This window comes from Terrapene carolina, unplaced genomic scaffold, assembly GCF_002925995.2.
Source record: "Terrapene carolina triunguis isolate 2854851 unplaced genomic scaffold, T_m_triunguis-2.0 Scaffold93, whole genome shotgun sequence".
Classification (NCBI taxonomy): domain Eukaryota; kingdom Metazoa; phylum Chordata; order Testudines; family Emydidae; genus Terrapene; species Terrapene triunguis.
Window position 1 is genome coordinate 17,036,585 of NW_020664444.1, and position 17,285 is coordinate 17,053,869.

Genomic DNA, 17,285 nt, shown 5'->3' on the forward strand with positions numbered 1-17,285 from the left:
GAGGCCCATTGAAGAAAGCCAGTTTGGAGTCCCAGGATTTGCACAAATAAAGCTTGAAACAAGTAGATTAAGTATAAATGCTCTTTGTGGAATATTGTTTTATTTTAAGTATGGCCTGGATACCTGCTTAGCAACCCAAATGATCTCTTATGGTCATACTAGACTGTAGTACACAGATATGTGCAGGAGAATAATCCATTGTATAAGCTTATTGCTTCAATTTTAATCAGCTAGCATTTACACTGGCAAGTCACTGATACAATGCAATAGGGGAACTGTATAGATGTAATGCTGTAGAGCATAGAACCCACAATAACCCTCACAGTTTACCTTTGTCTATGTGGTAGATATAGGTCTCCTGAGTCATTGCAGAGAGTAGATGCAAAACATTGGTGTAAATCCGAACTTTGTCATCACTATTATCCTCCCATGTATAATCCTGGATCACATTGAGCAGTCCTCGCACCAGAAACAACACTCCCTGTTCTGGATGGTCCTAAAGAACCAACAAGAGACAGACTAATAATCAGCGAGAGGTTTGAGTTTTTGGTTTTTAAAGTGCAGCAACATCTCTGTGACAGCAAAATTCAATATAATTAAAGCCGTCAATGACTTCTCTGAAGTGTGCTTCCTAGCAAACCCATTTAAAACACATTCTAAGAGAAAATTATAACATCTTTTTGACCCATAATCATCAACCTGGTCTAGGCAGCCGCAGCAGACAAGCTTTGAAATCCTTTGCTTTCTAATCTGAGGGGGAGGCAAACAAAATTAGCTGTCAACTTCTTAACAGCTGAACTTCCAAAATTACACACTCTAGTTAGATTTTTGTTTTAACTCTTATTATTTCAGTAAACTACAAAAACAAGTATATTACTCATGTAATTATGCGTCTTAGAAGAAAATATACATTGGGAAGGCACCAAAGCTACAGAATGGCAATGGCCTTTTAATATTAAAAGAAATAATTAGAAGCACACCAACTTTTAGAAACAGTTCATTCTTCTTAAGAGTAGTTTCAACACTGCACCAACTTCAAAATGAGCTGGGATGTGGTGGTGTTACATATCAGTGTAGTAAGATGAGGCCCTGAAACAAACTCTTGTGTCAGAGACCCTGTCTGAGGCCTGAAGCTTGAACCAAAGTACTTCCAGGCATTGTTAAGCAAAAGCTGGGCTGTGAGCCAGAGGCAGGCCTCACTCACAGAAGTTGGCAAGAAGAGGGTTGTTAGAAGCAGGTGCATTCACATATAAGTGCTAATAAGAGGAACTTGTGCCAAGATGACATCAGAACACTCCACAGACATAACAAGGAACAGGCAGGTGCATCTTAAAGACAGGGTCAAAAGGACAGCATGATGGATAGATCTGTTTGTTTGAACCAACATGATCAAAGGGGAGACAGCACCCTAATGAGCCAAGGGGCTGTACTTCAATACGTCAGTAGGGATGAGTATTCTGTCCTTTAACTGTATAAAAGTAGGTCCCGGAGTGCGCATCTTTGTCCAGCCTAGTGGGCAGTGGAGTGTCCCGCCACTGACTGAGCTGTGTCCATTGCCAGGGGGCACAAATTTGTAGTATGTCCTGTAGAGTCTATAGGAAACTATTACTGTGCTTCGTTTGACAATAAACCTCGCTCGGGTTCCTTCGTACCTTACTAGAGTCTGTGGTCTTTGGGGGTTCTCTCGGGGTTTGCTATGTCAGCTATCTGCGCAGAGCCGGGGCAGCACACAGAGGGAACACGCACGCAGCCGACTGTTATCATCATCATCATCATCATCGAACAAGAGCAGAGCACCACACCGGTAGCTACTAACAACAATCAGCACCTCTAGGACAGCCACATGGTAATAGGAGAGTTCCTCCATGGAGTGAGTGGAGAGGAGAGGACAGCAGGGACAGGATAGAGGCATTGGGGGATGGAAACAGGGAAAATGATAGTCCCTGGAATCCCTGCCTCTCACTGGAGAAACCTTTCAGCACAGGCAGATCTAAAGGCGGGACCTGCCCTCCCTTCATTGCCAATTACTGCCATAGGCCAGGACACTTCATGCTCCTTCCTGACCATTTTCCCAAGTGAGAATTTAATTCTGAAGTTACCTCTCTTCAGTGCCGCATCTGCACAACGGAGGCACAACAAACTACTGGCTAGCCACTTCTCTCTCTCATTCCATATTCAATACAATGCACTCCCTCAAATGCATGGCTCGAGCAGGGAGACACCATGGCTTCTGGCAGAGCACAAGGAGCAAACAAAGAAAGCATCTTGGCCAACAACACTGTGTGATATTCCTGCACATGTGGGTAGAGTGGGAAGGGGGAATGAGGGCAGCGGAAAAAGTGGGAGAAAAAAACCTGTTCCATTGTGGAGGGAAAGACATTTTTTTTAAGACAATAAAGGGAGAAAAGGGCCAAAAAAACAGTAAGACAAAAGTCATGACATGATACTAGGTGGCCCACATTTAAGGTTGCAACTGAGTTTCCACTCGGAGCCCAATTTTAACCCAAACGAAGGAATGTCAGCCTCAGAAGTGGTACGTTAGGTATGGGCCCCAAGGGAGACTTGCTTAGTAAATGGGTTTTTTATCCTGGTTATAACATGGGTGGTTTCTATCAGTGTTTAAAGTGCTATCATTTTCATAGTAAAAATGGAACTTCTGAATTTCTTCACTTAGGTTTCATCGTTAGATCTTTATCATTAATTTAAGATTGTTTCTTATCTTTCAGTAATAATTGCTAATGTTCAGAAGGAACTATCTTATATCTGCATGTAAAATACGCCTCTGGGTTAAAACTTGGAAAGGAATGCAATTGTAATGTTTTGTAAAAATCTGTCTACTTCTTCAAAAAGGAAAATTATGACCACGGGCAGTTCCTAATTATTATCCCCAACTTGAAAACACCACCAGTTAAAAATGATACTACCTCTAAGGTTAAACTCATTCATAACAATGGACAGTAGTAAATAATAGTCAAAGCTCTGCATTGTTTTTCTGTTGTTGGTGTACATCCGGATCTTACAAAAATGTTGATCTACATTACAGAGACAACATGGGTGAGGTAATAGGTTTCATTGGACGAACTTCTGTTGGTGAAAGAGACAAGCTTTGGAGCTTACACAGAGCTCTTCTTCAAATCTACATTATGTTTAGTAGCAAAACAATCTTTTCTGGCAACCTACTAACCTTTGCACCCAGGGCCGCCTCTGGCTTTTTGGCTGCCCCAAGCTTCAGCGGGGAGCTGCCACGCGGCCCCGCCGCCTGCCGGGAGGGCTCTGCACTGCTCCGGTCGGCTGGGAGGGAAGGACGCGGACTGCCCTGCCGGGCTTGCTGCAGGGCGCTCCCGTCCTCTGCGCCGCTGCCCCCTATGGGGCGGCCGGAGCGAAACACCACAAAAAAACCCAAACGAAAAAAAGCAAGCAGCCGTGCCGCCCTAGGATTGGGCAGAATGCCGCCTCCTACAAGCTGCCGCGCCAAGCACATGTAGACAATTTCCAGCCTGCTATAGTATGAAAGCCTTCCTTTGCAATCCACACATCAACAGATTTAAAGTTAAAAAGTGAATCCTGTTTTCATCACATAATCCTGAATAGCTGAAGCCACATGGTAAATATGACACCTTCATGAGTTTACAAACTCATGTATGTTAAAAATTTGCTTAATTCCTGAATCATGAATGACTTAATATATACACACTTATTTTTCACTAACCTCTTGGCACCAGGAGGCAAGAGTTTTTGAGGCAAAATTCATCAGCTTTTAGCATCAGGACCACTGAACTATCAGTGCCAAGGAATTAATGGCACAGACTCAATGATTCACCCATAATGCCAACTATTAAGCAGCTGACTAGCCTTTAAAATGGTGGATGTAAAACAGAATGAAATTAATCTGGAGACAGTCATCTACATAAATCCTACCCACTGTCTGTTAAATTAAGTGTGAGGGTTCTGTAATACAGATGTTTAACCAACAGGATGGACAAAATTAGGTATTATTACTGCTTTCCAAGTTTCCCCTTTCTACTGTGCACTGGGGAAAAAATCTAATAAGCATATATACCGTATTAGTTTGCAGTTTCCCCAAATTGAATCTCATTTTATTTTCTGCTCATATTTCTAACAGTGCTATAGAAGGTCCCTTTTTACTTATTTATTTATACTCACTGATGTTCGCAATACCTCAAGTCCTTTTATTGCTTAATAAGGAATGTTCTGTAAATCCCTTAGGCTGAGAAAAAGTGCCATGCCAGTACTGTGTGGAAACATGCACTAGGAGAGCACTGAAGATTCTCTTCAGAGACCTTTCAAATGTGATAGATATTCTGTTTTGAACCCATGAAGGACATCTAAACTCAAAGAGTCAATATACTTCTCTGTAGCACCACCAATAACTGTAACAGCCTTTCTACAGGCAAAACCTTTCATGTCCATCTTCCCCCACTCCAGCTTCATGAGTAAAGCCAGGACCGTCTAACAAAGGTAACAGATGGTGGAAATTCAGACTGGATTGACACCCTATCAGTTCAGGATCAGTTTCACTCACGGAGGTCCTGGTTCCTCATTCTTCATAGCTGGCATAAATCAAGCACATGGGTACTGTATCCATGAGTAATGAAGATCTTTAAGGGTTAAAGTGGCCCCAAGCCTTCCTTTTAGAGAGATTGAAGAGAGTGGTATTGGGCAATTGCTTATCCACACAATGGGCTCTTTTAATGCAGGATGCAGTAGTGCTCTATTCTCATTCCTCCTGCTCAGTACACCATCAGATGTGACACCATCGGGGGGTGAGAGAAATGTAGTTTGGGAGGCAGTACCATCTATATGCAGATGACACTCAGCTTAATGCATCCTTGACACTGAATCAAGAGAGAGTATACTGTCCATATTTTCCCAAGTTCCTGGCTGGATGATGCTGAGTAGGTTGAGACTCAGTCCAGATAAAGATTGTTTCAGCCGGCTGGGAGAAACAACCAGAGAACATGGCAAGGTTAGTATCTGACCCCTCCCTCGTATTGATGAAGTGCACATACCTGTCCCAAAGAGGTTCACCATCTAGGGGTACTTCTGGATCCTTCCTTGTTTCTAGAGTTTCAAGTGGCTCATGCGGCATGAAGTACCTACTGCCGCCCCCTCCTTATCTACTTGCTCTAGGTAGGAGGTACACAGCTATTTTTCTCTGATTATACTGATTCAGACGTGGGCCATGACTCCATTATCCATGGCTGTGTCACTTCCCGATTAGATCACTGTACCCACCTGTGATGGTCGGTGCCCCCCATAAGGCTTTATGAAAAGATGCTTATGAATATATATAACATAACTGGAATATGCTTCATGCAAAAGGTCTCTTGTAAGGTATCATTACAAAGCTTATAATCTACTGAGTGTGTTCATCCTATTTCTAGAAATGTATCGCTCTTGTATCTAGAACTATGAAAACATTCAACATACCATGTGGGCAATGGCTTCTGCCTGTAAAAACTATGAGTCATGCATGGACATGTGACTTGCCCAGGTAACTCCAGAACTCCATTTTGTAGCTGGACTTTGCAAAGGGGAGAGAAGGGGGTCTCCACCCACAAGAGAAAGTCTATTTAAACCCCTGGGAGACCCCTCCATTTGGTCTTCAGCTGGCTAAAAAAAAAAAACAGCCTCTCCACCCCCAAAGATACCTGAAAAAAAACGGAAACAAAGAACAGTAACTGCAAGGGGTGTAAGTGATTGCTGAACCCAGACTAAAAAAAAAACTAGTCTGTAAAAGGAAGCATTCTGGAACTGGTGAGGATTCTATCTGTAGTCAGTTTGATTAAACATAGACTTGTGTGTTTTATTTTATTTTACTTGGTAATTCACTTTGTTCTGTCTGTTACTACTTGAAACCACTTAAATCCTACTTTCTGTATTTAATAAAATCACTTTTTACTTATTAATTAACCCAGAGTATGTATTAATACTGGGGGAGGGGGGGCAAACAGCTGTGCATCTCTCTCTATCAGTGTTATAGAGGGCAAACAATTTATGAGTTTACCCTGTATAAGCTTTATACAGGGTAAAACGAATGTATTTGGGTTTTAGACCCCATTGGAAGTTGGGCATCTAAGTGTTAGAAACAAAAACACTTCTGTAAGCTGCTTTCAGGTAAGCCTACAGCTGTTAGGTGACGTGGTTCAGACCCTGGGTCTGGGTTTGCAGCAGGCTAGTGAGTCTGGCTCAAACCAGACAGGGCACTGAAGTCCCAGACTGGCAGGGCAGGAAAGCAGGGGCAGTAGTAGTCCTGGCACATCAGTCGGCAACCCCAAGAGGGTTTCTGTGATTCAACCCGTCACACCACCCACCTTTGAAGTCCACTCAAACGACAGGCACAGAACGCAGCAGTGCATCTGCTTAGCACCTTTATCAGCAGAGAGCATATTTTACCAGTGCACCAAAGACTCCAGTGGCTCATTGTTCAATTCCAGATACAATTCAAGGGGGTGATAGTGATCTGCACACACTTACACACTCTGGATCCTAACTATCTGAAAAACCTCTCCTCTCTCAGTTAAGATCAGCTGGGCATTCAAGCTAGCTGTCCCCAGATCTGAATGTCTGGGAGTTTCTGGCAGGACAGTTTCATTAGTCTCCGACTCAAATTCACTTCCACTGTCAATCTGATTGAGTCAGAGTCTGTTCACAGGTTTTTGCCTTTTGAAGAATGGGGTGCGTTACGATGAAACTACAGGATTAGGGTTTTACGCTGACTGTGCTCAAGTAACTTTGGACACTGTGTTTCAACTACCGTTCATGTGCTTTGATATATAAAAACAGAAGTATTTTTTATCTTAATTTAAAAATAAATAATGGACACAGTGTTTATAATAAAACATGTAAGAAATACTCAATTTAAAACAAGGTCTGGTCTATAAGCAGACAAGCTAAAATATCAATAGCCACCTTGAGCGTTAGGGATTAAATGCTCCAAACTTCAATTCACGCTAAAGTTACTTACAGGCACAATTAATAAAGTGGAAAAGAAATTACAGAAGAATTCCAGGAGGAATGGTTCAGAGGGCCGCATCTTCCCATCTATATTGATCATCTTTGGCACTTCAGGAACAAGGCTCACTGCAGCTTTGAAAAAAGCATCAGCTACAAAAAACAACATTAAAATAGTTACAATATCACCATAGCAGTTGAATTTACAAACATGCCTGTGATCTAAAGACTGTTTAGAGTATCTGTTATAATTAAGTATCAGAGGGGTAGCCGTGTTAGTCTGTATCCACAAAAACTACAAAAACAATTATAATTGTTTGTTATAATTAAATGTCACAAGGGGAGTGAAGTAAAATCCTTCTACTGGGGAGACAGACAAGCTTTCGAGCTACACAGAGCTCTTCCTGAGGGCCTCTTCCTCTGGATACCTTTCCCAGTCCTGAGGAAGAGCTCTGTGTAGCTCGAAAGCTTCTCTCTCTCTCTCACAAACAGAAGCTGGTCCAATAAAAGATATTACTTCACTCACCTTGTCTCTCTAATACCCTGGGACCAACATGGCTACAATAACACTATATATAATTAAATGTCTCAGTTGTTCTTAAGTAAAATTTTCAAAAACACCCAAGTGATTTTCCAAAAGAGCCTAAGAGGCTTTTAAATGTTATCCTTAGTTTCCACTTTACTTAAACTAGCAGAGTACCGGATTAAAAAGGATAGACTCTCCAGTTCAAATCCAGCCATAATACAGTACATAATTTATAAATATTTTCAGCCTTCCTTTATATTCAATGCTGTTTTAGCCTGGAGATAAGTGGAATGAATGATCTAATAAGAAGTTCTTTCTATCTCTAGCTTCTGTGATTTATAGAGGCCAATGAAAATCAGAGGTGGTAAATGCAGTTGTTATATGCTTAAATGTTTACATTCTTTAATTAAAACAGGATTATGAAAGGAAAAGTAGACCAGCTACCAAGATCTGAGGACTCCTCTGAACAATCATACTACAGGAACGCTTTAGATTTTCTTCTGTTTCCACAAGTTTGAAGATGGACCCATTAATGGTATAGTAAAGCACAGCTAGGAATAAATTGCACTGTAACCCCAAACAAAATCAACTAGAATTTCTACTCTTCAATTACGTTTCTAAAAAGTACTGACAAGACAGTATTCCTAACTTCCACCCTGAAGTTCTTTTGTAACAGTGTTTGCTGGGGTGTTCTACCAAGCAGTAATGACCTCACACCATCTTTTTGGCCCCAAAGTAGTTAAGCTCCCATGTTTAAGTCCCACTGAAGTCAATTATCCAAGGACCTCAAAGCACTTTTCAAAATTGGTGCTATACACGTCTCGATTTTATAGATGAGGAAACTGAGGCTTCTAAGTGCCTAAATCCCTTCTGAAAATGATATTTAGGCTTCTAAATCAGTTAGGCATTGCAATGCTGTGCACAGCAATTCCTAAATATCTTTAAAAACCTGAGCCGTAGTGACTTATGCTAGGCCAGAAAGACAATCAACAGCAGAGTGAGAATCCGAAACCAGGTCTATTGATTCCTAGAGAAGGAGAAGAGCGGATACTCAGGGAGAAAGGATGGAAAAATTTCATAACCCAGAGATGTCACTGATATCATGAATTGTCGTTTCCAGGATAGAAACTTGCTCCAGAAAAATTAACTTGGACACGAGGCTCTAAGCAAATTTGCTAAATATAGAACCACATGATATCAAAACTAAGTTTGTGAGAAATACCAGTGAAACATTTGCTTTCGAAAAATTTTTGTTCTTATGACTCGCTTCTTTCCAGCATACACTTGTGTGACCTTCCAACCTTTCCATTGTTCAGACCACATGCTTCCTTTTTAGCTTGCATATCTATTTCAAGGGGATGTTTTTATTTGTTTTGAAGATATATTAATTCACACAGTTGGCCCAATGGGAGATAAGCAATCTCTCTCAGCATGTTATTGAAAGAGACAGAAAGCAGGAGCAGATGTTCATTCTAGAACAAACAGATGAATTGCTCATTTCCGTAGTTGTCCTGTCCCTAAAAAAAATGCACATGCCCCACATTACCACATAATCAAATGGTATAGTAAGAATCTGTGTAGTATTTCTCTAACCCCAACAAATAAAATAGAAATCTTGCAGACCAAGTCTGCTTGGTTTACTCTCTCCTTTCTTTTAGGAAGAAAAAATGGTATGGGAGCAAATCTTCCCAAACAATATTTTGTACTAGCACCAAAATACACACCTCACCACTCTGACCCTGGATAGCTGCAGTTTGAGTGGATTTACACTCAATGTTCTACTATTTCAGAGAATAAGAGCCTTCTCCCTATAGAATGGCCATAACAAGCAACTATCTCCTGGTTAAGTTTCCTAGGTAACTCTTTAGATACTGATTGTCTTACTGGAGTGTCTGGTAAGGACAGGAAGCCCATCTCCAGTCTCAGAAAGATATTCCTTAGAGTGACAATATGCTATTTAATCCCTGTCCCACCCGAGCTCTTCTTTGCAGGATGAATGGTCTTTGTTTAAAGATAAAAATGATAGGACAATGTTTCTAAAAATAGAAAACAGCTATGGAAGGGCTGAACTACGTGATTAATACAGAATATAGAGTTGGCTTCCTTTTTTCTTGTGCAATTTGCTTGGCCATGTTTAAAAATCCTATGTTCATTACTGGCTCAACATTTTTAGGGAAGTGCTCAAACAGTTTGGGTTATTTGTTTGGTTTTTGTTGGGGAAGGAGTAATGAGAAGGGTGGGAGGGAGGGGAAGCAATCAGTTTCCTCCATTTCCCATCTCCCAGCCACAAAGCTCCAACTACATTCAGCCCTTCCATCATATCCCTATTTTAAAAGAGACTTGTACAATATTTTATTTCTGCTGCTCTCAGCCTCAGCACAGACTCAGGTGAGAGGGCATCATTTGTGACCATCTGTTCCTAAACTGGTCTGTCCATATTACGAACAATAAAATGGTTGTTTAACTTGAACACTAAGTTTACACTTATCCAAGGCAAATATGCTTTACAGGGAGCAGGAATTAAACCATTGTCTAGACTCTAGAACATCTTAAGAAGGTGCAATTTATGAAATCAAATCAGTTGAGACACAGAATATTCCCATTATTGCAGGAAAAAAATAAAAGTCTTCAGAAAATCAATTGTTCTCAAAACTACTCTGCCTTTTTTTCCCTTTATCAAGAGATAGTTAAACTATATGAGTTTTAAGAAAGGAACACTCCTTGAGTGTTCAGTTTGGAGTAAGATTAGGGTAAACAATATATGATATCATGGAAATGCTAATTATTCTCTTAAGCATGAAATAAGTGTCAATATGTATATTTGGATATAAATTACCATAATTATGAAGCTATATAATCGGACAAGCCTCATCTTTACAGCTAATTTATAAAGCATCTTATTGTGCAATTGATTCAAAGTACAGTTTAAGGTAGTGGTTTTCAAACTTTTTTTCTGGCAACCCAGTTGAAGAAAATTATTGATGCCTGTAACCCAATGGAGCTGGAGATGAGGGGTTTGGGGTGTGGGAGGGGCTCAGGCAGAGGGTTAGGGTGTGGGGGTGAGGGCTGCAGGGTGGAGCCAGGAATGAGGGGTTCAGGGTGTGGGAGGGGGCTCTGGGCTGGGGCAGGGGTTTGGGGTCCAGGAGGGGGTCAGGGCTCTGGGTTGGGGGTGTGGGCTCTGGGGTGGGGCCGGAGATGAGGGGTTTGGGGTGTAGGAGGGGGCTCTGGGTTTGGGGGGCTCAGGGCTGGGGTGTGGTAGGGAGTCAAGGCTCTGGGCTGGGGGTGCAGGCTCTTGGGTGGGGCTGGGGATGAGGGGTTTGGCGTTCAGGAGGGGCTCCGGGTTCGGGGAGGGAGGGAGGGCTCAGGGCCGGGGCAGCACGCAAAGCCTCATGGGCCCCCTGCCTAGGAGCTGGACCTGCTGCTGGCCACTTCCGGGGCACAGCGCGCTGTCAGAACAGGTAGGAAGTAGCCTGCGTTTGCTGGGCAGCACCGCTGACAGGACTTTTAATGGCCTGGTTGGCGGTGCTGACCGGAGCCGCTGGGACCCAGTGCCTTACATTCCGCGACCCAGTACTGGGTCGCAACCCGCAGTTTGAAAACCACTGGCTTAAGGGATGCAGCAACCCCTCTGGCTTATGACAGATGTGCAGGAAGGCACAATGAGAAGAATGTGTGCTCCAGTTTAGAGGAAATGGGCTCCATACTGCTCTGTTCCATGCAAGATCAGTTTCTTAGCTTCTATTCTGATCCTGTTTGCTCCAACCCTGTTAATAAAAATATGCAGAAGCTCCTTCTGTTTGAAAAAGTTTCTCACATGACCAAGTGTTTAATTCTGCTCCTAAAGTGAGCCACTGTAAGGGTGGATGAGGGTACAGCAGAGTTCTCATTGCAACAAATCATCATGATGAAGTCTTCCTAGGCTGTAGTTAATATCTTGTGCACTGCACCGAACACAACGTATTTCATGCTTCACTGAATTTATCCTTCCACAGCAGCTCCTTCATTCCAGTTGACCACAATCTATAAATCCTTCCCCCTGCACATATGTGGCGACCTTCAGGCTGAAAAGAACTAATGGCCTGCTCTAAGATTGAGTACTTTTGACAATATTTCACTACAGAAAAGCAAGCGAAATTCCTTTGTGGATGTTTTCTTTTAACAATATCAGTGTGATGGTAAAAAAGCTTGTAATTTGTAAGGGTGTGTAAAGTGATTGTGACAGTCTGAGTTTCCATCCAATTTTCAGTTCTATTTCTTAAATTGCCTGGATATAAAATCTCAGGCTGGCCAAAAACAGTAGGAGAATTGAGGCCACTGGAGATGAGAAAATAATTCACAACTGAAAAGACACATCCAAGGAGAGAGAGAGAGAGAGAGAGAGTATGAGGTTTGCCTATCTAGTGATATATTAACAAATATAAACTATATTTAGTGATCATTAAGATTGCATCAGGACACACAGGCATCCACCCAAAATCATAAAAGCAGGGGAATCAGTAGTTAAAAGACTCCTGCATTTTTGCCACCTTAATTTTTCCTACGACACTGTCAATAACACACTCCAACACCTCAAAGGCTTTTGCTTTCATCTCCAATGGATATTGAAAAGCAATACATTCCTCAACTTTATCAACCTTCTGCTCTAATGTAAAAGTTTAACAGCAACCTCACACGCTCTTGCATCAACATATTGGCACATCTGACTATCATACGCTTTAAGTATGAGGGAAGTTAAGCTCCTTTAACACAGCTGAGGACACCAGGAAGGTTTTGTAACCTCCCTGAACATTACACCTCTGTAATGTGTTTTACCTTTACGTTACTCTTTCACACTCTGCTCCTTAACTTCATCTTAATGTAGTTTTGTGTCTAAGAATTACAAAGAGCTCTTTGAAATGACAGGGTGGAGGATGGAAAAACTGAATATTTGGTAAACTGGAACATAATGGGAATTATATTTAGGTAAAAATGTAATAATGTGGATGAAGCCTGTTTCGATCCTACTTATACAAGGAATTGGATTATAAATCTGGGTTTCTAACAAGGACTTGAAACTACAAAACAAAAAGCTCAGACAGGTGTAAGGGGAAGATGCACTGAATCATGAGGAAGATCCTGGAACTTACTCCTACCAAGAACAATACAGGCCATTTCCAGGTTGCTAGATTTTTAAACCTTTATAATTAGTTGAAACTCACTACAGGATTCAGTCTGACTAGCTGGATGTTGCATAGTCTCTAAACTGGTCGTGACATACAGTGGAGCAGAAATACCAGCTTCGGCATGCTTATAAAGGCACAGGCAGAGAGAGAGAAAAAGCGCAATTGCCCAAGAGGTACTGAAAAACCACTAACTGTGATCCTTGAAAGAACAGGAAAAAAGTCCAATGATCAGGAGTAATATCCACCTCTAGAGACTTCAGTTAATGGTAATACTCCACCACCATCACAACAGTAATTTTTCTCCAAGTAAAGAGCCATATTCTAAACCTTGTTTATCAGTAATCCTCTTTGTTCAGATTCTGTCACACATGCTTTGTCACCCTACTTGGGACAACAGTGCTTAGAAAGAGAAGAGGGGAATCAAAGGACAGGGAGCCCCAAGTTTTAATCCTAACTTTAACTTCCCTGATGGCCTTACGCCCCCAAACTCTCTGCTTCAGCTTCTTCATATGGGAATTGGGGAGAATACATATTCATCCCACATCTCCAAATGCCGTGGAAGATCTAAAAAGCTGTAAGTGCTAATTAATTATTACTCTTAATAAGAAAGCCTATTTTAATGCTACAGGGGAAAAATACTTCAGGCCATAAAGTCTTTTCAACAAAGCTACTTATAATTAAAACAGTTTCACACCTGGGCACATTTACTGCTTGGCTTGGCTAGGCTATAAAATATTGATGCAGAAGCAACTTTCTCTAAGGAAAAAAAGTGTTATCAGTTTAGGGCACTTCACAGCCTCCATTTATCTGAACTGCGGTGAGCTTGAAAACTTTGCAGTTCACTAGGGAAACTGCTTTTTAATGTTTCCATCTCAATTTAAACTGCAGAAAACCAGACCTTTTAGATCAACCTTGGCAATATGCACTTTTGAACTCTTGATTTAGATGTGCCTAACAAAATTAAGAACTTTGAGTAAAATTGGAAGACCTCCCCACCACCACCACATGCAATTTCCACTTTTCTCAATCCCGTAGTGAAATTAGTCATACATAACAGCTTGAATTGGTTGGATTGCTCAATTCACACATATTATGCCTAAAGCTAAACAAGGATTTAGCAGCTTTAGGGATAAAAATGTCACTCAGCCCTATACTGTCTGAAAGTTGTTTCATCATCACCCACTCACTGAATGGTAAGAGACCTATGGTTAAGAATTATGCTGTCCATTTTTCAGGTGGCTACAGCATCATCTCCATGGGGGAGAGGAGGAGAATGTGTAATTAAAATCTTACCCAGAATTTTAAACCCCGGAAAAGTGACATAATGGAGTGTGCATTTAATCTCAGTTTGGTCCAAAGCACTACCCATGACAAGCAGCATGTCTGATAAGGATTTGTTATTCAGTTTTGGCGAAGTGCCACTATGGAGAAGTGTGTGTCAGTCAGTCAGTTACGGTAACTGGGGTATGTACACCCCCCCCCCCGAGTCAGTATCTGCTTACTAAGGTGACATCCAGAGGCTCCACATTAAATGTATTATAGGTATTTAGATGATCTTCTTCTTGGTGCAGAGTTTAATTAAAGTACCTATTCCATTTGAGTACCCTCCAGGCGGACATTGGGGTACTATCTACATACTTGGTAGATTGCACAGGCCAAAGAAGGTTGGGAGGATTATAAGCTCCTAAATGGAATGAATGGTGTGCTCAGCCATACCCTGTTTGGCTGGACTTCTTGTGCTTCTCCTTCCACACAGACTGTTGTGTTCCTGGGGCCTCGGTCAGCAAGAGATGTAACTTTTTTAGCTCAGGCCTTTGTGAGCTTTGGATGGAAATTGGCTAATCCACAGATCTCTTTCTCATCAACTCAAGAAGATCCATGTCAGGTCCTGAAACCAGAAAACCTTCACCTTGAGAGCTTCAGTGGGTGTTAGAAGGCTAACCTTCAACTGTTGTACTGGTGGGAGTCTTCTTTTTTCACCATATTGCCACTTGCTACACAGCACCTTCTAGACTTTGGCTCCAGATCTCCGTGCTGCAGGAAGCAGGAGAAGAGCAGTAGAAGTAAAGGCATGAGGAAGGCTCAATAGGAAGATAAAGAACTGAGAGAAGAAATGCTGGAATTTCCTGAAAGAAATAGCTATTGATAAACACTGGCGCTCAGAGGCTGCCTCGCATTGCTACTATGGAGGCAGATACTTCTAAGCACGGAAACAGTGGCCTTTGCCCAGCCCACCCCAATAACTTTAGCTGCCTCTATCAATGCAGAAAAAGGCCCACAAGTGAAGCATTAATGGACATTGCAATGGTAGTGATAATGCCTATTTGCTTACAGACTGCATGATTGTCTAGTCGTCTCCATGTGCAGTCTGCAGTAGAAACACTGTCTGCAGCACTTCCTCTGCATAACAGTAACTGCAGCACATTTGGTGGAAAGTAAACTAAATTCCAACACACATTAAGATTTAATGACTCTCAAGCAGCTCGTACTTCCATTCTCCAAGGCACCCAGGGAATTTCATCACTCCAGATTCGCCACTGCTCTGAATCCAAATGTACAAAAAACTCTGAATAAAAATCTAAACACCCACACGGTATTTACTGAATTAGTTTCTGAAAACTCCCTTTTATAACTTGGCCACAAGAATTCTTTGCGCCAATTTGACCCATTAGCATTCTCCTGGACAACACCGAGCAGTGTAATCTAAGGACAAGCAGGTCATATATTTTCAAAAATAACCATTACAGCTCAGTGTAAATATGCCAAGAAATGACCACATGGGTGATCACACATGGATGACGAAGCTGCAGGCATGTCAAATGCAGATGGAGTTCAACAATGCAGCCCTTACTCGCCTTCATTAGTGAGGCATTGGCTAATCAGGAGACTTCAGGTCCCAGCAGGCAATGCTCTCTCTCAGGGATGGGCAGACTACGGCCCACAGGTCGGATCCGGCCCACGAGCCTTTTTAAGCCGGCCCACGAGCCGCACCACGCGGCTCGGCCCCACTCCAGCCAGGGCCACACCATGTGGCTCCTGGAAGTCACAGCATGGCCCCGCTCCGGCTCCAATGGGAGCTGCCTGGCCGTGCCTCCGCGTAGGAGCCGGAGAAGGGACATGCCACTGCTTCTGGGAGCCGTTTGAGGTAGGTGCCACTCGGAGCCTGCACCCCCGTAGCCTCTCCCCACGCCCCAACCCCCTGCCGCAGCCCTGATCCCCCTCCCGCTCTCCAAACCCCTCAAGCCCAGCCCGGAGCCCCCTCCTATACCCCAAGCTCCTCATCCCCAGCCCTACCCCAGAGCCTGCACCCCATCTCACACCCCAACCCCAATTTTGTGGGCATTCATGGCTCGCCATACAATTTCTACTCCCCAATGTGGCCCTCGGGCCAAAAGGTTTGCCCACTCCTGCTCCATCTTGATACAAGCAGCAGTTACACAGATCAAAGTGGAGTAATTTCACGCTGGGACCAGTAGACTTCTTGGTTCTGCACCTCAACACTGAGGATGAAGGCAGCTACAAACTGCACCTTCATAGGCAAAGTAAGTTCAACTTGCCAGTTCTGAATAACTTAGCTAAGCAGTGAAGTGTTGCCAGGAGTATTGAAGGAGACTATCAAAAAGAAGATTAAGTTAATTTGGAGAAAGGAGTAAAAATTTCATATTACCGTATATACTCATTCAGTAGCCCGTTCATTTATAAGCTGACGCCCCAAGATGGTTAGGTAAAAATAGCAAAAACTGTACGACCCTTTCATAAGTCGACCCTAAATTTCAGGGGTTGGCAAACTTCGGCTCCCGGCTGTCAGGGTAAGCCGCTGGCGGGTTGGGACGTTTTGTTTACCTGGAGCATCTGCAGGCATGGAGCCCCTCAGCTCCCTGTGGCCGCGGTTCGCCATTCCCAACCAATGGGAGTCCACTGGCTGGGAACGGCGAGCTGCGGCCACAGGGAGCTGAGGGGCTCCATGCCTTCAGAGGCTCCAGGTAAACAAAAAGACAATGTATTAGATATTCAATTCAGTGTTTCCATAGAGTTTAAAATCATCAAATTTTGGTGTAAACCCATTTATAAGCCAACCCCCACTCTTTGATGTGTCACTTTTTAACCAAAAATATTCGGCTTATGAACGAGTATACACGATAATTCACAGTTTACAGAAATCAGATGCTTTCCAGCGGCTGATAAAAATAAATCCAGCAACTATCAATTTGATTGGCACTTGCATTTAATTGTACAATCAGGTAACAGCTAAATTCCATTTTCAGGCAGAGACATTAAAAAAATCCTCAACCTTCAGAAAAACACATGGAGTCTTTAAAATGCCTGCATCTGTAGCATCAACATGTGGTCTATCAGATCAATAACATGTTATCCTAGAGCTATGTCTCCCCCTCCAACTTTATGTCAAGCCAAACCAAATCAGCAAGAGCTAAATTGCAGATATACAATGCTGCAAGATTTCACTCTGAGCTCAGAGTTACCACTAAGTGTATTTTATTAACACATACAGTATTCCATGCAGTGTCAGTTATTTGAGTGAATCAGCATCAATCTGGCATTGATTCAATTAAGGAACTAGCTTTAAATTTGTTGCTATGCATCAATCAGTACTAGTTGTGTAT

General features: G+C 42.4%; 1 protein-coding gene across 2 annotated transcripts in view; it reads right to left on the reverse strand.

Annotated features, from left to right (window-relative positions):
* VPS35L (VPS35 endosomal protein sorting factor like) overlaps positions 1 to 17,285 on the reverse strand; it is a 125,213-nt gene that overhangs the window by 33,904 nt on the left and 74,024 nt on the right. For both annotated transcript variants that reach the window (XM_026650619.2, XM_026650618.2), the window contains exons 27-28: positions 6,989 to 7,128; positions 331 to 496 (exon numbers count right to left, since the gene is read on the reverse strand). In XM_026650619.2, the coding sequence (XP_026506404.1) occupies positions 331 to 496; positions 6,989 to 7,128 (306 nt within the window). The remainder of the gene's footprint in view (positions 1 to 330; positions 497 to 6,988; positions 7,129 to 17,285) is intronic.